A 25,596-nucleotide genomic window follows, 5' to 3' on the forward strand; every position below is an offset into this window, starting at 1 on the left:
TCTTTGTTGAAGGAGTTGTGCTTTGTATGGCTTGCATCGCCACTGTGCTAGAGCACTCCTCGTAGCTTTACAGGGTGGTTAACATTCTACATCATTTCATGCATAGTCTAATATTATCCTTCTTCCTAGTTCAACGCCCAGCACGTTAAATAACTGAAGTTACTGGATTAATCCTGCTTTAATTCTGATGATAATGCTGACACAAAAAGACAAACCTGGTTGTGATTCAGAATTTTCCTAATTCATATGAAAACACGGATAAGTCAAAAGGTACCTATAGCTTTTTTTTTTTTTTTTTTTTTTTTTTTTTTTCCCTCTCCCAGAGACTGATAGCTCACAGATTGTTCTCCAGTTTTGTGCCATGATATATATGGATAATGACAGGTCATCAGGTTTCTGCAGGGGCTAAAGTGAAGTCTAGCCATGGAGGCATTCCTTAACTCATTTTTCTCTTCTTCCTCTCTTTGCCATGCATGTATTACCTCCAATATATTGCCACGTATTGGAAGTGAATTTTTATGATTCACTGAATGGTAAATCACTCTGTTTACTGACTACTGAGAGACAAATTTGTTTGTCTAGTAGCAATCTAGTCAAAGAAGGAACTGATGTTTTCTAAGGGTGCAGAAGAAAACAAAGCATTTATGGCAAAAAACCCTACCTAATCACATTTCTTAAAAAGTGATGCTACGTGTATTTACACCTTTGTATGTGTTTGTTCTTTTATATTATCGTCATAGGTGATGATCCCCTTGTACCTGACAGTTCTCTTCAAAAGAGATTTACAGTTTAGGATACAATAGATGGATACAAATGTATAGGTTACTTGCGGAGAAGCAGGGATATTTGTCATCAGACTACTAAGCAGTCAGTTTATCTATCAGTCAGGTGTCAATACTTTTGTGTGGCATTCTGGCAAGAGAAGGTTTTGCAAGCTGAAAGAGAACATTTGTAAACATTTACAAGAAGTTCTTACCTGATTTCAGAAAATTATAGGAGAAAGCATTGATGGTATTTTGAGTACAGTTAGGAGGTGGAGGAGAGTAACAGTTGATGTAATATGGAAAAGAAACAGATCTTTTGACAGTTCACAGTAGTAGGCAGGGTAGGAGTAAGCTGAAGTGAGCCCTCGAAGGTGATGACAAGTGCCTTACGGTTGCTGAGGTAGTAAAGAGACGTTGTGGGGCAGCACAGGAAAGGAAAGCAGAAGTGATCTTTGCGGGAGCATTCCAAACAAATTACAGAGGAAATGTGCCATTCTTTACTCAGTGAGATACCAGAGCAGTGAGTCAATCAGTGCACAGCTCTGACAGGAAAAGACAATGTTTGGAGCTAATCAAACCAAAGAATAAGGACTGACCATGTACTCAGAAGTTGAGATTTGCTGATGTGTTGTACTTCAAATGTATGACCAGTTGCCCTTTAGTGTGAAAGGCATGATTTTTCTAGGGCTAAAAATTGATTCCCAAATATGCTTTCTAGGTTTTTGCTTGTGATTCTGTCTGAAGTGCTTTGTCATCATTAAAAAAGTAGATTCCCCCCACCCCAAGCATGACATTGAATTGTATATTAAAAAAAAATAATAAACAAATAAAAAAGGGAAGCCAGAAGGTTAAACTTCAGTACAGCTGAAGAAATGAACTGAAGAATTGTTGGCTTTCAGATTGGAAAAAATCATGTGAGCTCCTGGGACCAAATTAAAAACTAGCTGCAGATGAACGAGCTTATTATTTCAGATAAGAAACTATGTTTGGAAGATGAGTGTGTTAATACTAAATACAAATGTTCCACATACTCAGAACGGGTATCACTCAGTTTAAACAATTTCTATATCCTTTCTCTATATGCTAGTGTAAATTGAGATGCTAAATAAACTTGGAAGACTGACTGCATCAGCCATATTTGTATTTCAAGGATAGTAGAAATCTTAAATTAATATATGTGATATTTTATAATTAAAAGTCACTAATATATCCATGCTGTATTTTAGTTCAACTGTTAAGTATAACTGGAGCTGTCTGGAGAACTGGCACAAATGAGCTTTTACATGTACTTGAAGCTTGGATTAAAAGAGTGGAGTAATGGCAGCAGCTGATGACAGGGTTCAAGTTTGGACAGTGCATCTGTTGCCCCCAGAGAGCTATTGACCATGTATGATTTTAGAATAAAGGTGGAAGTAAAACATTTGGAAAACGAGTATCATAATAAAAGTGGCAGCTGTCCTGGCTGAGGAGAAGAGGGGAAAAAAAAAACAAAACTGTAGGACAACTTATCCCATCCAGCAATATTTAATGTCTGGGTCAGCTTGACTCAAGATCTCAAGCAGTGATATTCAGTGCAGTTCACCTTCTCTTTCAGAGCATGTATGGTGCTAAACTTGTAACTTTTTTTTTTTTTTTTTTAGGTTCAATAACCTAAAGTTGCTATAAATAATGGAAAAGTACCCAAGAGACTTGGAAACTATTTTCTCCTCCCAGTTCTGTGTTTTCCTCTATTGGAAAACCATGAGAAAATTTAAAGAGAAAATGGAGAGCATTTGGAGAACAGGAAAGGTGGCCAGAAAGCAGGAGGCTTAAAGAAGAGTTTAAAGGTATCAAATAAGAAATAGCATACGCTATGAAGAGGTTGCCAAAGTGATACTTGAATTATTTATGATCTTTGAGCTGAGAAACAGCCTAATGTTGGAAAGAAGTTTCAAAAAAAAAAAAAAAAAAAGAAAGACATTTGTTGGTATTACTGGAGTTAGATATAGGCCTTAAGAAGAATTAATTATTTGGCAGAAATGCGGAAGTATGGTCTGAATAGATCACTTCTGTCAGGATCAGATTAGAGCATACATCATTGATTGTCTGATGACTGCACTGCAGGGACCTGGTGTTTCCAGGCAGTGTGGCTCCATAAATGTTGCTGGTTTTTGTCTTGAACCACAGTAAGAATAGCCATCTGCTTTTGCTCTGGGAGAACATCTTGGTTTCATGTCATTGTTTAATGCACCATAGAATCACGAAATATCTTGAGTTGGAAGGGCCCCATGAGGATTATCAAGCCCAGCTCCTGGCTCCACACAAGGCCACCCAAGAATCAGAGCGTATGTCTGAGGGCGTTGTCTCAACACTTGAAATCTGACAGGCCTGGTGCTGTGACCTCTTCTGTGAGGAGCCTGTCCCAGTGCCTGACCACCCTCTCAGTTAAGAACCTTTCCTTAACACCCAGTCTGACCCTCCCCTGTCCCAGCTCCATGCCATTCTCTTCTTGTCGTTGTCCCCAGAGAGCAGAGCTCAGCGCCTGCCCCTCCGTGCCCCTTGTGAGGGAGCTCCAGGCTGCCATGAGGCCTCCCCTCAGCCTGCTCTGCTCTGGGCTGAAAAACCAAGGGACCTCAGCTGCTCCTCATGCATCTTGCCCTTTAGGCCCCTCATCACCGTCATTGCCCTCCTTAGAAATACATTCTAATAGAACATTTAGATATAATATGCAGATGGGATAAAATCTTTGTTCATTTTTGCACCTTTTTTTTTTTTTTTTTTTTTTGTGTGTTCTGCCTTGAATGTGTAGTCTAGTTTTCAGACATAGTTAGAATCATAGAATATCCTGAGTTGGAAGGGACCCATAAGGATCATCAAGTCCAACTCCTGGCACCACACAGGTCCACCCAAGATTTTAGACCATGTGACTAAGTGCACAGTTCAAACGCTTCTTAAATTCAGACAGGCTTGGTGCCGTGACTACTTCCCTGGGGAGCCTGTTCCAGTATGCAGCCACCCTCTTGGTGAAGAACCTCTTCCTGATGTCCAGCCTAAACTTTCCCTGCCTCAGCTTAACACCATTCCCGTGGGTCCTATCACTGGTGATTACGGAGAATAGGTCACCTGCCTCTCCATTCCCCCTTGTGAGGAAGTTGTAGACTGCAATGAGGTCTCCCCTCAGCCTCCTCTTCTCCAGACTGAACAGGCCCAATGACCTCTGCCGCTCCTCATACGTCTTCCCCTCTAGGCCCTTCACCATCTTCATTGCCCTCCTCTGGACACTCTCCAGCAGTTTCTTGTCCTTCTTTTACCGTGGTGCCCAGAACTGCACACAGTACCTCAAGGTGAGGCCACACCAGCACAGAGCAGAGCGGGACAATCACCTCCCTCGATCGACTAGCAATGCTGTGCTTCATGCACCCCAGGACACAGTTGACCCTCCTGGCTGCCAGGGCACACTGCTGGCTCATATTCAACTTGCTGTCAACCACAACCCGTGGATCCCTCTCTGCCCGGCTGATCTCCAGCGTCTCGTTGCCCAGTCTGTATGTATAGCCAGGGTTGCCCTGTCCCTGGTGCAGGACCCGGCACTCACTTTTGTTAAACTTCATGTGGTTGGTGATCGCCCAGCTCTCCAATCTGTCCAGATCCCTCTGCAAGGCCTTTTCACCCTCATCTGAGTCCACAACTCCTCGGAGTTTGGTGTCGTCAGCAAATTTGCTCAAAACACCTTCTAGTCCTACATCCAAATCATTTATAAAAACATTGAAGAGGACTGGCCCTAAAGTGGAGCCACTAGTGACCATCTGCCAGCCAGATGTGGCCCCATTTACCTTTGGGCTCTGCCCACCAGCCAATTGCTCACCTATCGGATGACTTTGTTTAGCTGTATGCTGGACATTTTGTCCAGTAGGATCCTATGGGAAACCATATCAAAAGCTTTGCTGAAGTCCAAAAAGATCACATCAGCTGGTTTCCCTTTATCTACTAGATGGGTGATCTTATCATAAGAGGAAATCAAATTTGTTAGGCAGGACCTACCCGTCATGAACCCATGTTGGCTGGGACTAAGGACTACATTGTCTACCAGGTGTACTTCAGTAACTTCAAGGATCATCTTCTCCATAATTTTACCAGGCACTGACATGAGACTGACAGTCCTGTAATTGCTAGGGTCTTCTTTCTTGCTCTTCTTGAAAACTGGCACATTTGCCAGCTTCTAGTCTACTGGGACCTCTCCAGATTCCCAAGATCAATGAAAAATAATTGAGAGAGGTCACGCAATGATATCAGCCAGCTCTTTAAGCGCCCTGGGATTATGCCTCTATTTCTTTCTGTGTGTATTCTTACAATATAGTATTTTTCATTTCCTTGTCTTCTCACATGATTTCACTACTGACTTGCTAAAAAGTCACTATTAGAGCACTCATGTTAGTAGGTAGAGCTCTGTGCTAAAACACAAGATTATGTATGTTAGGGCATTAAACTAACAGGCCTGCAATGGGGGGGGGAGGGGGAGGGGAATGTTAAGCATAGGATGTTTTTGTTTTATTCCTCACCTTTGTATTGGCTGACCTTCCACTGTTACTTTAGCACGCTTGACCTATACTGCTCACTTTTTAGGATCAGCCTCGTTCTAGGAGGTCATAGCAAGACTACTGTCAGATTTTTAATTGATTGTTCAGTCAGTTTACTATAGGATAATCATTTTCTCTTAATTAATTCAAATAATGCATTGTATTATTGGGGCAAAAATAATCTTTAAGTTTTAAAAAGCTGTGTATTTTATGAACTTCTTAGGTATGATTGAGATGGTATCAGCTGGGAGTGTTCAGCTTAACATGACAAAATTCTTATATTGCTACTGATTTTTAAAACTATGTAGTAACTTCAGAACCTTCAGTATTCATTTTTATAATACCTGTCTTTTAACAAAATTCTACAGAAATGAAACAAAAGAAATTGTATGTTTCTGTGTATATATTATATATAAAACTAGTGTTCGTCTATTTTCCTTTTTTTTTTTTTTTTTTTCTGTCTTTTCTTTTTAAAATCAATTTTCAGTTGCAGAAAATCCTTGGAATTTTTTAATAAAGAAAGTGGGTTTGGAAACAGTTGAAGGAATCATGCCCTCAATTAGCATACTGAAAATGGCTTAAAATGTTATTTTTTTCTAACAGCATTATACTTTTCTAGAATGTCATGAAAGTGAAAGCTGCATAGCTGTTTAAAATATTCTCACCTGCAGCTTTTAAGGGGGAGTAAGAATACTGGAGTAGGCAGGAAATAAGTACTGTCATCATCAATGGCTTCAGAATGGTGATTGATATGCATAGTACTGATCATTCTGGCTTTGTCTTAGCAAAAACTTTTAGGCTCATGCTTAACCTTAATCATGCTAGAGGTCCTGCTAAAATGAAACAATTACTAGTGTATTTAATACTCTTCTGGTTTGGTCTCTGTGTCCTCAGCACTCCTTATGGTCAAATTTCATGTAGTCAATGTATTCTTGCAAAACAGGAGTGACCATTAATGCTAACAGTGAACTGTAAAACTTAAGACTAATTTCCATTTTGTATTGCTGGGAGGGAGAATATACTATGAAAACAAATATGTTGGTATAAACTGGTGAAGTTGGTATAGTTGTATTGGCGTAAGTTCAGAATTTGGCACAGGGCGGAGATGCAAGTAAAGCTGTATGTACTTCTGTGGTTTTGATTCACAGAGGTTTGTGCGAACTTAGGTAGCTGATGCACACATGGGAGATCATCAAAGAGCCCAACCAGAAAGTCAGAGCTTGGATTTGGAGTGCCATACGGCTATACATTTAGAAGCATGTTGTTATAGTGAGGCAAGCAAAGCATCATATCATTAAAACAGGTAATTATAGTTTATTTTCAAATTTTATTTTTATGTATTCCAATCTAAAATGTAGTGAATACAAATGCTACAATAAATGATATAAACTTGATATTTTCATTATTCTTGAATGTTTATACTGCTTGCAAAGGACTGGAAAGGTCTTCCTGTAAGTTAAGATCAGGTTAGGCTACTAATACTATTAGCATCATATCACTTTATTTCTTTTATAAGCTATTCTTTTTTGCTATTATTGATTTGGAAGGCTGTTCTATAACTTCACTTATTCAACACAAAAATGCATTTTAAACATTTCTTGCATAAATTAGGCTAAAAATATTTTTCATAACATTCCTTGTTTATTCAGTGTGCCAGGAATGTCCTTAGCTTCAGAAGTCTCTTTATCTTACTGTTTCATAGCTTTCTTAGCTTTCTATTACAGCATAGTTGTTCTATTCACCTGAACTACACATAAAGGACTTCCTCTACAGCTGCTGTAATCATTTAAAAAATTATGAATTAAGAGAACCAAACATAATTGGAAATACCTTTGAGAAACACTTAAGAACTGTAACTCATCTTTTTGTATCTGCATCATGCTAGTAGGTAAAAGTCCTTCAACAATGAGGTCCTTCTTTTCTTTTTCCTGAGAAGTTTAGAACTGAAGTTGGTTTTTGGCAGAAGCATAACCTTACATTTTGTAATGACTCTCATCCCATTTCTGTTAACAAGTCTGTAAGGTTAAGCAATTCTTCCTATATAATATTATTACCATCCTCAGTAATCACAGTAACTTCCAACTTTGTCATTGGGAAATTTCATCAGCATGTTACATATATATTGAAACAAAAAATGACTAGGTGCTTATAGTGCAATTTAACAGTCCATGGTTGTGTCAGTTGTCCCATTGGAGTCATCTGAGTGAAGCTTCCAGAATTCGTTATAATCTCCATTGCAAAGTGAAAGAAATCCTCTTTCTTTTCCCATGTAGCTTACTGTGTTAGAATAAACAAATAACTAGTAGTTAAAATGAAAATGTTTTTTAGAAGTGAAATACTTCAAGATGAGTTGTAATGGTAATATACTTTCCCATTTTGTTTGTATGTTTCTCTATGAAAGCTAATAACTGATATCATGTTGAAAATTATGAAAATATTTTGGCAAAATCATGTCTGTTTACTGTGTGCTTAATTAAGCTATATAGTTATAAAACTATAATATATATATTATATAACTATATGTATAGTTATAAAACTATATAAAAGATATATATATTTGCTTAATACGTTTTTCTTAATAAGAAAAGATACATATAGATAGATTTAAAAAAAAAAAAAAAAAAAAAAAAGATTAATAGCTGAGCATAGTTAGGTGATCTGTGTGAATAGCATTATCCCTAAAAGAAAAATGAAGTCATTCTATGAACAGAAAATGGAGATAGGTAAACATCACATCATCACATGATAATTGCTGTCCTCATTGGCAGCTTCTCAAAAAAAAAACATCATACAGGGTCACTATTTAACATCTAAACTTAGAAATGGCCTAAGGCTGTTAGTAGCAAGGGTCAACATGCACCTGCTAAGGTAGATTTCTAAATCATGCAACCCGTCTGCCTTGATACATGAGAATCAATTACTGAAAGCCTTTCACGATGGTCAAAATGTGACACTAAATAATTGAGTATCACATAAAATCTTGTCTCTAATTAGTTATCTGGAAAAGTAATTATGCAACAAAATCAAGTAGTTGAAATTAGTGATGTGAAGCACCCTGGTTATTCAAAGACTGTAGGAGAGAATGATATATATTTAACTTGTAACAGGAAGTTTTAAACACCTACTTCTTAATTGAATTAAAAAAAAATCTTGCTCAATTGTAATTCTTGACATTAACCATAAAAGATCTATGGCACATAAAACAAGTGTTAATGCCTGAGTTTACTTTGTCTAAAATAAAAATGATTAGCTGTAGAAAAGAATGACTGGCAAATAGTACATTAAAAAGTAAATCTGTTTTGTTTGGGGGATAAAACAGGGTAAATTTCACTCTGTCTCTTACATTGAGTGTAAGTTTAATTAGAGAACAGATATGAGATACTCTAAAGGTCAGGTTTGTTCTTTTTCAAAAAGCTATGATAAATGCAGCAACAGAGATGTGAAAGGTTAGAAAAGCTATTAAAATATAATTTACACTAAGAAGTTGTTAGCTGGCATCAGGTAGCTCAAATATTCAAAATAAGAAAAATGTAATGATTCAAAACAATATATGTTGAATTTAGCAGGCTTAAGTTTCAAATCTCATATATTGTTTAACAGCTATAAATACAGGGAAACAGTTATTTAAACAATCATAATAAAGATGATTTTTAATGGGTTATAATAGCAACTATTGTCATGTATGTGCCAGTTAAGATAGGAATATTAATTCTAATCCTATTTGAAGACCAGGACAGAGAGTTTGATCTGCATGTGTTTATTACTTAAAATTTGAACGGTATAGAGTAGTTGGTTAGTCATGTTATTTAAGATGGTCCCAAAATAGCACCTTCCTTTTCTTGGTAGAGTTAGCTTTGCAGCTGTTGTCTCTATCTGTTGTCTCTGAAGAAAATTTTAACATTAAGAGTTGCTGACGTCAATTTTTTTCTTTTTTTTACAGCTGATGTGGGCTTTGCCCCTGACAGAAGTTATTTGGTTCTAGCTCTGATTTTGGAAGAAGTTGGTATATAGATTTTCCCCTAACTTTCAATTGATGTGTTTAGCTTTAGTGGGAGTAATACTATCGCTTAAACCATGTTGTCGTCTCAAGGAGTTTTGCTACATCCATATGGAGTGCCAATGATTCTGCCGGCAGCACCATACTTCGCTGGACTTGTTCAGGTAATGCAAGGCCGCTTCCAACAAGCAACTTAACTCTAGTGCACTTAGAGTAATAATTGAAATTTTTATGGTTGAGAAAGCAAACACTTTTAATACAGGCAAAAGCTTTCATGTAGTCAGTGAGAAGACAGTAGGAAATCAAAAAGATGGATCACCCTAATCTGTGTATTGACATCTCTCATGGCTGAATAAATGGTGTAGTTGAGCTATATTTGCTTGTATTGATTTGTCTGCTATTTAACATTCATGCCTTTGCTTCACGAGGTTGACCACAGGGCAGAGGATTTGCTATCCATTCTAGGTTTCTGAGGGACTCAGCATTCCCACAGCAGATCATAAGACGAAGTAACTTACCATGATGTGTTTAGGTTAAGTGTTTTATCACAGCAAGTATGAGTAGTGTTAAATATGCATTAATGCATATGTTACGCATCACACTGAATGAAGTTTTTTTTTTTTTCTTTTGTGTATGGAAAAATACATCACCTTCACAGAATATTTACACACATCATATTAATTCTTTTGAGTCCTTAAAGTGCAAGATCCTACTTCTGAGAGAGAATTTTATGTTTTAGAAGTTAACTGACAATTCCTGATTTAGTTGTTGTTGTTGATTTGTCTGTTTTTACTGTATTTTTTTTTCAAAAAGTAGAAATGTTATGATGTTAGACTTAAAATTTTGTATAGATCATATAGATACTACTTAAGCAAAAGCTATTCCATTGTTTACAGAATTAAAAATGACTAAGAAAGAATTCAAGCAACATTTTTGAGCATTCCCCAAATGAACACTATGCACCTTATAAATGTCAGTAGTTAGATGTTATACATAAACAGGCTCAAAAAAGAATAATATGCAGTACTGCATTTCAGTGTCATGCTAGTTATCAGTCAAATTAGCTGTGGAGGAGAGGCATTTGTTTAAAATTTTCATTACGCACCTTCACCACAACAGTTAGTGGGCACAGAGGTGGAATTGCAACACAAAACATTTTTTTTTCTGTATGGGTCCATTCAGTAATACAGATTGTGAATTGCGTTCTTCACTTAAAGCTTAATATCCTACGTTTCTAAAATAAAAATACAGCAGTGGCCATTACCAGGTATTGAAAAAATGTGCCTTCTGGCCCATGCAAGCCAATGCTATGTTTTGTGCAGCGAGACACGGTAGCACACTTGAACGCATCAAGCAAGCCTTCATATCCATTAGAATTTGAGGGTGAAGGTCAGACACTAGAGCTCAGTCAGACCCTGTGCCATCCTGTCCAATAAATAATTACAAGCAAATCGTGCCTTTCACTCTATGCTGATTGATGTTGAAATTGCTTTTGAAAGTTCTCATAAGTTCCTGTTATAGATTAAGTGCTGGTGTAGGAAAAATAACTGCACCCAACTGAAATGGGTGAATGTAATCAGGTTTAATGGACTCGAGAGCTTGTTGGGAATTAAATAACTATTGATTTGTTGGAAAGTTGCTGTCATTACAAAATGCCACTCTGGGCGCATTATCCAAGCAGATAGATTAGAAAAAAAGAGCCCTTTGAAAATTCAGGATGCCTTATTTCAAATCTTTTTCCTTTCCTTTCTCTCCTTAGAAATACATATCCAGGCCTATGTTACTATGTTTCCATAGGTCTAATATAGTAAAGCAGTAAGAGCTGTTCTCCAAACAAATTGGTACATTTACAGGTTTGTCTGGAAAATGTTCTTCATGCAGATTCTTCTCCAGTTTCCCCTCTTCTCTACCTCTCCCTAATCTTATACATAAAAATTGTATATTGGAAAACAAAACAAATATATTGTCTTAGTGGGCACAGTAGAACACTGAATGGCTTAACCCCAAGTTTTTATCAAAACTTACGGTATCTGCAATCACCTTATGTTACTAGAATGCTTATTGTTTGTCTCTTAAAGTAAATCTGAGTATATAAAATGTAAAACTAAATATCCAAAATACTTGGTGCAAAGGGCACTTAATAGACATATCTTTATCAGCCTCTTTTCAGCAATAATTGCATAATGTTCAGACTTTTGATGGATTTTTTTAAAATGTCTTGATACACTAATTATGTAAATGTTTTTACTGGTTTACATGTTGAGAGCCACGATGATGATGTATTTTCAAATCCAAGACTGTTTTAACATTTTAGAGGCTTATAAGATTGCAATTTACTTCCTTGCCTGGGTTTTTACAGAAAGAAGTTATTTCCAATTAGGGATTCCTCATGATTTCTGATTTGCACTTACACCAAGGCTGCTTGCATATGAAAACTGTGTAGAGAATTGCATAGAGATTTGGAGAACTATTTTTTGTTGTGCTTTGACCTTTTGTGTTCTATGGTGGAGCAGAGAGTACACATGGCGGTATCTCCATGGAGGTATTTAGAGGTTCTTCACCTTCAAGTTCTGTATATTATTTTACCTTATGCTGTGTATAAAGCCTTTGCCAGCCTCTGCTTCTTAATTCATTGCTGAGCTCTATCCTACATCCTCAGCTTGCTTTTGTCACACAGCCTCTTGTTACAGAGTACTGCAGAGTGAAGAACTTATAACCACCAAAAAATGGCAGATATGATGGATACCTCTCTGGAAACACTATATATAACAACCATGTGTAATTCTTCCAATTACATATTAGCGGGTTTGTATTTGTCTTGTGGAGGTTGTATATTTGAGTGAGCAGATGTAGAATGGAATGCGTATGTTTTTGGAGAGAGAATGGATTTAAGTTACAAATATATCAAATATAACAAGTTAAATATAAATACTATATATATATATAATATAATATATATAACACAGAAGCAATAATTAAAGGTCTGGAAGTTACAGTGACTCAAGTAAGACACTGATTTATATATAATCAAGTAAGACAACTGAAATTGTGTTTTTAAGGTAGTACTTTGATGTTTGAGGACACTTTGTTACAGGTAACAACAAACAAAGGATACAAAGTATCCTTTGTATCCTTACTGATTATATAGTGTATATATAAATATTATAATATTATTTATATATTTATAATATATATATAAATACAATACATATAAATAAACTTGTGTTGTTTTTTTTTCAATAAATAAATACAAAGTTTATTAGAATGACGAGTTATTATACTAGCTAGGATTTATTAACACATTCTTATCGAGGAAAAAAAAAATATTTATTTCTCCCATCTGTTCTTCCTCCTGGGTGAAAATTTAGGAGGAAACATCCAGTAACTATATATGCTGTGGGCAGCAAGGCCAATTTTGAATTAAAGCTATCAAGCTACTATCTCTTTGGCAGGTGATAAAAATAAATAAATAAATACATACATACATACATAAATAAATAGAGAGGGAGGGAGAGAGCATTGTGTGGCAATCCAGTAAAAGCTTTCATATCCTGCCCTTGGTTCCTATCCCAGATATGCCCTTTGATTCCCACAGGGGAACCCTTATGTCCAGATAAACAGTGAAGTGAGTAGGATGTCACATGAGTGAAAAAGATCCATCTGCATTGCCAGGGTGCATGACGATTGCCCTGTTAGCAGTAATTTTGTGTGGGTGTTGCTGTACTATCTTACACATTGTCAGAATAAGCATGTGAAATGTACTTCTGTTTATCATCCAGCTTACAAAGTGCTGCATCAGATTAACTATTTAGAAATCCATAGGAACGTAACGTGTTTCATAGAATAATAGGTTTAATGTCTATACATTAACTTCATCTTTATTGCTTTATGTGCTATAGGTATGTAAAATATTTGCAATTACTATTTGCAAATTTTTTTTGCTAACATATTTGATATGTTAGGACAATGGCAAGATATTTTATAAGCACAACTGTAATATGTGAAATTTTAATGTTGTATGCTAAATTATGAATGGCTGGCTTAAATGGTTCTATTTCCATTTAGCAGAGTTTTTCATATACATTATTATTATAAAATGTAGCAAAGATGAAATTAGACTTTCTCATAAAGTATTTGGAAACGTTAAATAGAGAAACTTCTATTTCATACAAAACAGGCTACTTAGATTTAAAGATTAAGAAACGTCTTTTTCTGAATATGATCAGTATATTTTAAAGTATCCTTTTATTTTAGCATTAGTGGCAAGAAAAACTGTAAGAGTTCTGAGAGCTTAAGTTTACATTCATTGTCAAAGGCTTCAGACAGTTAAGCTAAAACTCTCTTGTCTTTATTTGCTTATTTATTTGTGCGGTGGTAAAGTGAGGTAGAGGAAAATAAGAAATAAGTGACTGTTGAGTTAAGTATTTTAATAAACCGGGAATTACTGTATTTCTAAGTACATTATACTTAAACCTAAATTATTCTTAAGGTATTTTGATTCTGTCTGGTTTTCCATAACTGGTTAACTGGTGTGCTTAACTGACAACTGGAAAAGTGGTAATCTGTAGATAGTTCCATTTTATTTTAGGGCTAAGTGAGAGAATTGCCTAGAATATACTGTGAAAAGTAGTGGTACAGGCTTCACAGCTCCATCTTTATCAGTCTGTAAAATTTTTGTCTTTTTGCTCTATAGGGAAACGTTAACAGTGAATAAATTCAACATACTTGTACACAGCAGTGTGTTAGGCTACCTGTAAAATCACACATACTTTGTGTCTCTCCAGTTTTCCATAACATTGTGGATATGTTTTGTTGTGTAAGCTTACACTGAAAATGCTTTTGTAGTTTGGTAGTTTTCACTTGAATAATGGTTTGCAGATAGAACAATGCTTCACCTCTTCCCGTGATGCCTGAAGTAGTATCTACTTGTCTTGGTTGTTTTTGGAGTACAATCTAGTGAGATGCAATGTATAATTTCTATTTACACTGTTTGTATTGCCCATTTGAAATGCAGTAAGTAGATGATTTACCTTACATGCAGATCTGCTCTGGTCTGATTGTGTTGTATGGTCTTTGCAGGTGATAACAGTCTCCTATTACTGGTACTGCACTTCCCAGTGCTTCAGTCAGTGGAGGACATGTTTTACTACTGTAGTCACTTTTCATCTGACTGCTTTTTAATGTTCTGTTTTTGAGAGTATATCTAAAATTTCTTCTCCCTCTGTATGAGTTGCAAAGCTTTTCTCCCTTCTGTATCAAGAGTGCTTTTAATAGGAAATAAAATTGGAGTAATGTGGTGGTGATAGCAATATCATGGTCTGAATAACTTTGCTTACAACATCTTTGTTATCAATATTTAAACCTCTGGAAATACAACCTCAGATATATCTATATTTTTTCTTTTGATACATGGGTCAAGTAATGGAGCCCATATGCATTCTCTGTGAAATGTTATTTGTTTCAAGGCTACAGGCAGCTTTGAAAGTCTTTTGTCATTGGTGTTGCAAGATATTTTTTCTTTTAACCTGCCTTTGTTTCTTCCCAGTAAATGCAGATATCATAAAATTCCTGCAGAAGGGAAAAAAAAAAGAAGGCACAAAAAAGATGCAGAATGCCTTTCCTATTGACCAAAAAGGCTTTTTTTTTTTTTTAGAGGGGAAGGTAGCTTATCTAGATAATTTTAGTTCAACTAAGAAACAAGTGATAGTTTTCTCCTCCCATCTGTCTAATTTTGTAACATTAGCCTTTATTACAGAAATGAACATAACTTGAATGAGTCAGGCAACGACACATTAACTCCTATTCTGTCACTTCTGTCAGTGGCATCTCATAGGCAGGGCTTCTTTCTGAGCTCAGAAAAAGAGCAAAAGATTTCATTTGGCACCCAACAGATTGTTTTGGGCCCCTCACTACAAGAAGGACGTTAAGGTGCTCAAGCAAGTCCAGAGAAGAGCAACAAAGGTGGTGAAGGGTCTGGAGAACAAGTCTTACGAGGAGCAGCTGAGGTTTGTTCAGCCTGGAGAAAAGGAGACTCAGGGGCGACCTTATCGCACTTTACAGGTACCTTAAAGGAGGCTGTAGAGAGGTGGGGGTTGGTCTGTTCTCCCACGTGCCTGGTGACAGGATGAGGGAGAATGGGTTAAAGTTGTGCCAGGGGAGGTTTAGGTTGGATGTTAGGAAGAACTTCTTTACCGAAAGGGTTGTTGGGCAGCCCACTCCGATGCCTAGAGAAGTGGTGGAGTCACCATCCCTGGAGGTCTTTAGAAGACGTTTAGATGTAGAGCTTGGTGATATGGTTTAGTGGAGGACTTGTTAGTGTTAGGTCAGAGGTTGGACTCAGTGATCTTGGAGGTGTCTTCAAACCTAGATGATTCTGTGATGTTTTTCCTGACCTACCTTTGTATTTAATGTCAGTTTCAATGAATTTGAGTTAAGATATATAATTATGGTTACTAATTTGTGTTTGGGTAATATACTTCAATGGGACATTTTGATATGACAAGGAACTGGGGAAATCTGGGACTTCATGGCTACACCTTCTGCAGTGTTTAAGTGGAATAAATAAAAGGATATTTGAGCTTGTATGAATAGAATAGTTTTTTATAGATAGATACTAGGACAGTTTCTACTTAGTTATTCATCCCCCAAATAAGGCAATATTTTTAAGTTTTGGATTCTTACAACCTGCATGTGGAAGCAAATTTTAGAGAAGTGTTTTTAGAAAGTATATTTTTGGCAAAATATTGCATTTTATTTTTCTTATAGACCCCTAAATTGCATGTTGTTTTTTAAACATGAGTTTAAAAAATTACTTATTGCAAGTTTAGAATCCCCTAACTAGAAGCCAGCAAGCTCATCAGACTATTTCCTAAGATCTGGAATTTCAGCTGCGTTTTTTGTTTGTTTGTTTGTTTGTTTGTTTGTTTTTTCCTGACTCATGCATAATCATCAGTTTAAAAAAAAAAGTGATGGTCAAGTATCAAAATTTTCTTGTATATCTAAATATAGAGCAATTATTTTTACAGAGTTGGCTTGGATACTTTACCTATTCCCCTTCTGGTAATTTTTTTTATGTGACTTGAGCTAAAGTTAGAAACCTAATTAAAATACAGTTTTTGTTTTATTTTGGTCTGTTTTCTTGTCTTTTTTTAACTGAGGTGTGGATCCATTTTCTTGGACCTGGTTTCAAACAAAGTACAATTATTTTTTTTAATGCAGTGACAGGTTATGAATACTGTGAATAGATAACAGGAATTGATTCCAGGTGGATTTTCCTGTGTCAGATATTCCCCTTGTGTTTTATGAGATCTTGATTATGATTGTTTATAGCAAATTCTAGAATGTGGTCATTCTCTTCCTCCATTGGCCAGAGATGCATGAGCTAGATTTCTTGGAGGATGACTAAATCCCCTTTAATTGTGATTTTATTATATTAATAAAGAATGTATTTTTTTTTTTTTTCATATACAAATTTTTTTGTTGCTGAGAAGAAAGTAGAAGCCTCTTGCTTATGTACACAAGAATCATAATGGTCCGTATTTTGGCTTTGTAACATTTTGTTTGAGGCCTCTGAACTAAATAAAACAAGTTGTGCATTCCAAGGAAAAGTTATTCAGACTTTATGGGAAAATATCCATAAGTGAAAGTAACACTTATTAAATTAGTATAAAGTTAAAAAGATTCATAAAGCAGTGATTTGATCTAACCTATGGTAGTCTGACCTATGCTTTAGATTGAATGGTTCAAAATCTGGTGAAATGATCGTTACCTCAGTGCTTCCCCCCCACCTGCAATGATGACTCTTAGTGTATTAGTAAGCCTGAGAAGTCTTTCCTCACTCCCGAGACACAACTTTTCTCCATAAGCTTGATTAAGGTGATAAAGCTCAGCTAGATGCTGAACTGACTGCTTAAGGCGGGGTCCAGGGTAGTTCCCTATTCTCTTAACAGCATTGTATATGTATCCTATGTGTAAAGGTTTTTGCTTTACTTTTAGGTGAGTGGATTTAGTGCTAGTTTTTGAATATTTGTTTTCTTTTTTCTGTGGTGTATTAGATCTTGTCTGTGTAAACAGAGTAACATCAATTTTTAATACCTTGAAAAATACAGAAGAGCCTATTTCTTAATTAAGCTTACATTTGCTATGTTAACTTGTAGTTCTTCTGGAAAACATGACTTCAATCAATTATTTTTTTTAGAAGAAATTTGATCTTGGCAACATTTCAGATATACAATTTCATTGTATCATTGGTCAGTGTGTACTAGCAAACAGTCTTCCCTGACTCCTGTGGTGAAATATTTTGTAGACACATGTTGTTAAAACACACTCTAGCCTTTCAAATAGTGCTGATACAGGAATCAAAATAAATCCATTGCAAGATTCTCAGAGTATCATTTTAACTGACATACAGTGCTGGAATGACTGAAGTGAGTATGTGTTCTTTTTAATGCAGAAATGATTGCTTTGATTTGTTTATGCCTTCCTCCATGAAGGAACAGTTAAAATCAGGCATAGGGAAACATGACAGATGTTCATACACATTTCCCATCTTAAAATGCCTTCTACTGGCCAAAATGATTGTTAGGCACAATTAAGCCCAGTATATACATCCTGTACTATATGCCAAATCTGCTGAATATGTTCCCAACAGGGAACTACAGATTTGGAAGGAAGGCAGTTTATATGATCTTTCATCTGCAGTAGAATTTTGAGAGTCGCTGTGTGAAAAACATAAGGAGACCTGACTGACAGCTGAGTCTATGCTCATATGCACTGTGCCATAAACTATATCTTTAAGATAAATTTTCAGTCCATGGGAAAATTTCATATGCATTTCAGGGATGCTTACACTTGAAATCTGATTTGTGAGTGGCATTTGGTATTATGTTGCCAACTGACTTGAAAAGCTTGTGATGTTATGCCTTGTAATGTTCCACATTCAGTGTAATTGTCACTGTAATCAGCTTTATGATGGCAACTCTTCATGATGACTACAGTATTATACTTTTTCTTTTTCTTTTTCTTTTTCTTTTTCTTTTTTTTTTTAAATTTTTTCTTTTTTTTTTTTTTCTTCATATTATGCCCAAAATGTTACTTTTTGATTTCAGAGGCATACTGGTTATGAAGACTTCCCTTCCTTCTGTAGATCTACAGAGTTTTTGAATTATATATGACATCTATTTATGCAGAGACTGGGATTTATCATTTTCAATGATATGATAGCATCAACTCTTGAAAAAGATGCTGAGAACCAAATACTCTTATGTGTTCAGTTACAATACATACCACAAAATATTACGGTTGGCTGTTCCCAAAAAGCATGCCTTTCTGGTATCTCAAAAATGTGCAGTATTTTACTATTTCTGTTGTGTCAAAATATCTTAGACACCATGAAAGCGTGTTGACCTAAAAATGTCAGTGGGTATTTCATATGTCTTCTCTTATATATATATATATATGTGTGTGTGTGTGTGTGTGTGTGTGTGTATGTGTATAAATATATATTATTTTTTTTTGATGGGGAAAAACACCCACCACAAGAGAAAAAAATGCAAGACAGGCATTACTTTTTTTGTTGTGTAATGCCTGTCTTTTAATAATGTACAAAGCTCTGTACCGGGTCTGTAAAAAGAATCTATAAGTTGCCTGGCCAGTCAGTCTTTTAACTGAAGTATGCATGAAAGTACTAAGATCTGCCTGCTACTCTACTCTTACTTCTGTAGTGACATAAATCTGCCAATATAGAGTTAGAGTGGTTGAAGGGACTTCGAGAGGTCATCTGGTCCAACCCCACTGCTCAGTCAGGGCCATCCAGAGCAGGTTGTTCCAGGACCATGTCTGGATGGCTTCTGAATGTCTCCAAGGAGGAAGACTGTCTGGACAACCTGAGACAGTGCTTAGCCCTCACAGTTTTTTTGTTTGTTTGTTTGTTTTATTTAATTAATTTATTTTTTTTAAAAAAAAAACATTTCCTGATGTTCCAATGGAATCACTTGTTCTGGTTTGTACCCATTGCCTCTGGTCCGGGCACTGAGCACCACTAAGAGCCTGGTGGCTCTGTCTTCTCTGTAGCCTCTCCAGGTATCTGTACACACTGAAATCCCCCTAAAACTTCTCTAGGCTAAACAGTCCCAGCTGTCTTAGCTTTTCCTCATGTAAGAGATGATCCAGTCCCTTAAGCATCTTCTTGGCCCTTCTTTGGCCTCTGTCAAATACATTCATACCTCTTCTGTACTGGAGAGCCTAGAAATGGACACAGGACTCCAGGTGTTGCCTCACAAGTGCTGAATGGAGGGGAAGGATCACCTCCCTCAACCTGCTGGCAATACTTTGCCTGATGCAGCCCCAGACACTATTAGCCTTCTTTACTGAAAGAACATATTGATGGCTCAAGTTCAAGCTGGAGTTCACTGGGATCCCTAGGTCCTTTTCTGCCAAGTTGCTTTTCATCTCAGTTGTCTCCAGCAGGTGCTGGTGCCTGGGATTGTTCCTCCTGAGATGCAGGACTTTGCACTTCCCCTTGGTGAACTTCAGGAGGTTCCTGCTGTTTCTCCAGCCTGTCCAGGTCCCTCTGGATGGCAGCATGGCTGTCTGTATTCCTCCCAGTATTTGGTATCTGCAAACTTGCTGAGGGTAAACTCTGCCCCATCATCAAGATCATTAATGAAGATGCTGAAGAGGACTGACCCCTGGGGCACACCGCTAGTTACTGGCCTCCAGCTAGACTTAGTGTCACTGACCACCACCCTCTGGGCTCTGCCATTCAGGTAGTTTCAGACAACCTTTCTGTCTGCTTATCCAGCCCCTCAGCAGCTTGTCTATGAGGATTTTATGGGAGACAGACTTCAGAAAGGCTTTTGACACTAGGTAGGTGGTGTCCACTGCTCTCCTCTCATCCCCCAGGCTACTTACTTCATTGCAGAGAGGCTTCTTAGGTTGGTCAACTTACTTCTTCATGGTGAATCCATGCTGACTACTCCTGATGACCTTCTTGTCCTTCATGTGCCTGGAAATGGTTTCCAGGATTAGCTACTCTGTCATCTTCCTGTGGACTGAGGTGAAGCTGATTTCATAATTTCCTCTAGAATTATTTCTCCATATAATATGTTTGTTAAATTCCTCTTTAGATGGATATAAGTAGGATTTAGTATATCACCGTCTTTACTAATAGCAGAGGTAGGGAGAAAGTTGACCTGCAGATACAGCTTGTAATATACGTCTTCTGGATTTCATAAAAGCAAGAGAGTGAGAATCCACTGGCTTCCTGAAAGCTAAGTCTATGAGAGAAAATGTCTTAAGTGTTCAGTGGGTATCTCTTGAACTAGTGGACTGCTGAGGAGCATCTTTCTAGGCAGCCTATGGCTCCTAGAAGGAGCATCTTCTAGGCAGGTATGAGGCTAAAAGTGATTCTGTGTTAAATAGTGCTCGTATGTGATAATTTCTGGTACTCATCCACAAGAATTGCCTCTCAAGTGTCTGAAATTTACTTTTTATATACTGCTTTTTGGTCATCGTGAGGTCAGTATATCCCTAGTGGAAGGTGTTTTTTTTTTTTTGCTTTGTTACTGTTTGATTCTTACAGAACTGTATGAAATTTTTAAATAAAAGCCTTCCTTTAGCAGAATGGTAATGAAATGCTGAGAAATGTATTTCTATTCTCTTGGCTCCAATATTATAAATCAAGAAAGGAAAAGTTAATCCAGTGATTTGTTACTGAATATTACATTGCATGAGAGAGATTATTTCAAAATAATAGTGTTGTACTTGTAGACAGGCGGATGACATTGACTTACACATTTTCAATTTATGGTGGTCAAATTAATTGCAAACATGTTCCTCCACCAAGTTTCAGAAATTAAGATCAAGTACCTGAAATACTTGAAAATACTTTCAGGCTAGAGCCAGACTACATAATTATTTAAGCCCATATTTATTCTTGTTTATTTCTGAGAGCTTTTTTCCTGATCACAGAAAATAAACTGCCCAGTGCCTCATTTTCTTGATACCATTCTATAAGACTTGTTGTAATGTACAGTTTTTGTACAATGTTTCTCGTTTTCTGTGTTCTGTTTGCCTGTTCTTTCTCTCATCTAGTTGCTTTAATAATGTTTTTATTTTTTCTGTAACTTGGGAGACTTCTCTGTCACTAGAACAACATAAACTATATTTTTCATTTTATTAATTAAAATGTTATTCTGAGACACTTGAGTTCATTTGCAAAGAGAAAAAAAAAAAAAAAAGATATGAGTTACACGGCATAAAAATAGTTTAAGTTGGCAGACAGAGATTTTCAGAGACAGATCCAAGATATATTTTTAGGGAACACCATACTAGCAAGCACTTAAAGTACTTGTGAAAGTGCTTCTTGAGTATGATGCCTGTTAGCTCATGAGGTAATTTTCAAATGTACTGTCTAAACTGCAATTCATTTTAGTATTGGCTCCCTAACCTAATGGTTAAAACTAATGAATTTGTCTCTCTTTGGAGGTATTATATATAGATACTACTGCACTGTTAATATGCTCAATTTTGTACTTTTTTCTCTGTATTTGGGTAGTTCTCTTTAAGCAATGATTCACTGGAGGCTTTTAGTGAATTCACAAGTATAAAAGTTCCAAATTGAGGTGAAACATTTATTATTTATTTATTCTTTGTTAAATAGCATTTGTGATTCAAGAATGAGATGAAGTAGTTAGTCATTTACCTTCCACAACTTTTTGGAAATCAAACAAGCAGAAACAGACAAAATTCTTAATAGCTAACTTCTGGTCTCTAACAGGACAGGAGACTGATTATATGTACTGCTGCAGAAATAGAAAAGTCAAATGGAATGTGTAATGGTTCTTTCTTGGTCTCAAGACAGGACGTTGTTAAAAATTGATTCCATGCTGTTTGACAAAAGAAACATTTCTCAAAAGTAACAAAACCTATTTTTTTCTTAAAAAAAAAAAAATCAGAATCAAAAACTGGATGTATAGCTTTATATAAGTAAGGTTTCTTATTAAGAAGAGGGACTTCAGGTTTACAGATTCAAAGATATTCAACCCAGGAAGAATCATTATGATAATTCAGTTTGTCCTCTTGACATGCTACATAATTTCTCTGAGACTGACTTAAAACAGACCTCTTGGAAGATATTTAATCTTGTTTTAAATATCCAAGTAATTTGAAATCCATCAGTTTCACTGATACCCTACTGAACTGTTTGAATGTTTAATCACCCTTGCAGTTAGAATATTGTGAGGCTCTATTTCTATTTATTTCAGCTTCTAGCCACTGGATCGAAAGTACAAAATATCCACAAATAATAAAATAAGAAAGCTCTTGAAGTGTACCACCTACTAGAAGAGATGTGTATCACAGATATGAGGAAAAATAGGGAAGGAAGGCACTTTGTGGGATCACATAATCTACTTCTCTGCCAGAAGGCAAGATCAACTTTGCTTGTTTCATTCCTGACAGATTTTTTTTGAGGCTGTTCTTAAGATCTTGAATGACCAAGGCTCTAACCTCTCCAGGTTATTGCACTTGCACTAGAGTTTTTTCTTTCCTTAGCGCCTGGCTTGAAATCTTTCATTTTATAATTTAAACTCCGGCTATTGTTTTATATGGAGTGGGCATAGAAAATGGATTATTTATATCTTTTTCATAGTGGCCCTTCATCTTTTTGATGACAGATGCATTTTCTTCTTGTGGTAGTGCAATCCTCATTCCTTCAGTCTTTCCTTCTAGGGTTTTCTTTAGCCTACTACAATTGCAAGACATTATGGATAAGGTTTTTAGATCCCCAGAAGTATTTGGGTATCTAATTTCTCTTTTCAAGGAAGATATAACGTCATGTATGGAGCATGACTTCCTTCAGATTTCTGAAGTGCAAGTAGGGGATAATAGTAGAACGTTTCTGGTAGATGCAGTGGAGAAAAGGTGAGAGTCATGAGACACAGAGCACTGTGTAGGATGAGTTTATTTTTTTGTTAAAAATTTCATTTTAGGACAATCCCTCTGAGATTTAACACCTTTAAAAAAAAAAAAAAAAACAGAAACAAACAAAAAAATAAAGCAACTTTTTTTTTTAAAAAAAAAAAAGCTTCCTAGAGCAACAGTAAACAAGATGCAGTAGGTTTAAGTGTTCTATAACCACATTTTTTTAAACATCCCATTTATTGAGGTTATTACTGACACAGTGCTCAAAGACACAGCAATCATGCTGCCTATGTGTTTTCAAAACGTGCCATTTGTAAAGTATTCTATTTAAATAATCAGCACGCTGAAATCATCTGCAGTTTTTGACTGTCAAATTTTGTGAAGTAAGAGGAAAAATTTTTGTGTTATCTCCTTCACCAGTAACTCAACAGAGGATGAATTTTGAGATGCAGCTGTATGTGTAGCAGTACTAGTTTCTGTGCATGGCTCATCTGAATGTCCAAAGAACAGGAGCACTACATCTTTCTGTCTGTTTACTTTCAGTAGTATCATAGTGCCCTGATTGAACACGGAAAACGTGTGAAGAAAGCTCACTTCACTGTATGGTGTTTAAATTAATATAGGACATTAACTACAGCATTGAATAGTGGTTTTTTTTTTTTGTTCGTCTGTTTGTTTTTTTATGTATCAGTATGACATGAACACACTTCTTTTTTAGTACCCTGTTCCAGTTGAAATCATAATGGCAACCGCAGCAGAAAAGCCACAGACTAGGTAGAAGACAAGCATGGACTTCACCTAAGAAAAAGTGGAGACTCAATGCAGTGTATAATGGCAATGATAATCTGATATTGGTAATTGCTGAGGTGACCGGCTCTGGGGCAGATGTGTTCTGCAGCAGAGCAGGGGGAGCTTGGCCTGTGAGGGGGTTTTTCCTGCATGGAAGCGACCTGAGGCAGCCGAGGGGGAGGCCAGGCCCCAGCAGCCATTACGAGAGCTGCTGGCGAGACGTGGGTGGAACCAGGAGCAGCGTCCACTCCCTCCTCTGGTTCCAAGGCAGCCCCTAGGCAGCAATGTACAGAGAGGGCAAACAACCTCAATCAGAGCATGGCGGGGCAGTTTGCGTGGGCAGGGGGCGCTCGGACAGGGTAGAGTGTCCCTCCCCATTTAGGAGAATAGCTCATCTACTGGCTGTCTACCTGTACCTAAACCAGCTATGGTCTGCGCTAGACAGAAAGCTCTTTTTGGAAAGTCTGTGGCGACTTAGACTGACTGCTTGCGCAAAAATGCTGCAGTTCAGGTCTCTGGATTCAGGGAGTGCCTGAGCTTGTTGCTGCCCTCTGAGGGTGACAGAGACACCATGTGTGTGAGGTGCGAGCAGGTGGAGAGGTTAACGGCTATCAGGGAATGTGAGCAGGAGGATAGATTGGTGGAGCAACTCCCTGCCAGGCCTGAAGGAAAGGCACCAGGGTGAGACGCACCAAATAGTGGTGAGCCCCCTGCCCTATCGCTGTCAGGCAGAGGGAGGGGACCTAGGAGATGAGGAGGAATGGAAACAGGTCAGTGTCACCAACAACTCCCCTCCCTACCAGCCTCGCCTTTCCAGGTGCCCTTACACCACAGGTTTGAGGCCTTGAAGCCTGAGAGACTGGTGGGTGAGGATGTGGTCAAAAATTCACCCAGGAGGTTGCCTAGAGCGAGGAAGTCAACTTCATGCCTCAAGACTTCCTCCGCCGAGAAAGAAAGAAGGATAATCGTTGTCAGCGACTCCCTTCTCAGGGGAATAGTGGGCCCTGTATGTCAGCCTGACCCTACCTGTAGGGAAGTCTGCTGCCTCCTTGGGGGCCAGGAGAGGGACATTGCCAGAAATCTTCCCAACCTGGTTCACCCCCTCTGATTACTATCCCCTATTGGTAGTCCACGCTGGCAGCAATAAAATTGATGAGAGAAGCCTGAAGGCTATCAAATGGGACTTTAGAGGTCTGGGACAATTAGTAGATGGAGTGGGAGGACAGGTGGTGTTTTTCTTTATCCCTTCAGTGGCAGGAAGGAGTATGGTGAGGACCCAGAAAGCCAACCTGATAAACACGTCTCAGAGGCTGGTGCCATCACAGGTTTGTTTGTTTGTTTTGTTTTGTTTTGTTTTGGTGGGAGGGTGTTGGGTACTCTTCAAGAAGGAAATCTTAAAGGCTCAAGGAAAGACCATCCCTGTGTGCCCAAAGACAAGCCACTACGGAAGAAGACCAGCCTGGCTGAACAGAGAGCTGTGGCTAGAGCTCAGGAAGAAAAAGAGGGTTTATGACCTTTGGAAAAGAGGGCAGGCCACTCAGGAGGACTCTAAGGATGTTGCGAGGCT

The 25,596-nt window shown here is 37.3% G+C and overlaps 1 protein-coding gene across 16 annotated transcripts in view; it reads left to right on the forward strand.

The window, feature by feature from the left end:
* RBFOX1 (RNA binding fox-1 homolog 1) overlaps positions 1-25,596 on the forward strand; it is a 333,405-nt gene that overhangs the window by 55,365 nt on the left and 252,444 nt on the right. For 11 of the 16 annotated variants that reach the window (XM_084295938.1, XM_084295935.1, XM_084295936.1 and 8 more), the window contains exons 2-3: positions 6,469-6,623; positions 9,261-9,481. Coding sequence is in view for 15 of the 16 variants with exons in the window: in XM_084295935.1 (XP_084152061.1) it covers positions 9,395-9,481 (87 nt within the window). In the remaining variant the exon portion in view is untranslated. Of the gene's footprint in view, positions 1-6,468; positions 6,624-9,206; positions 9,482-25,596 lie in introns of those variants that run through there. The other 5 variants (XM_084295945.1, XM_084295946.1, XM_084295947.1 and 2 more) reach the window with 5 other exon arrangements.

This window comes from Netta rufina (assembly GCF_964035555.1).
Source record: "Netta rufina genome assembly, chromosome: 15".
NCBI classification, from domain to species: domain Eukaryota; kingdom Metazoa; phylum Chordata; class Aves; order Anseriformes; family Anatidae; genus Netta; species Netta rufina.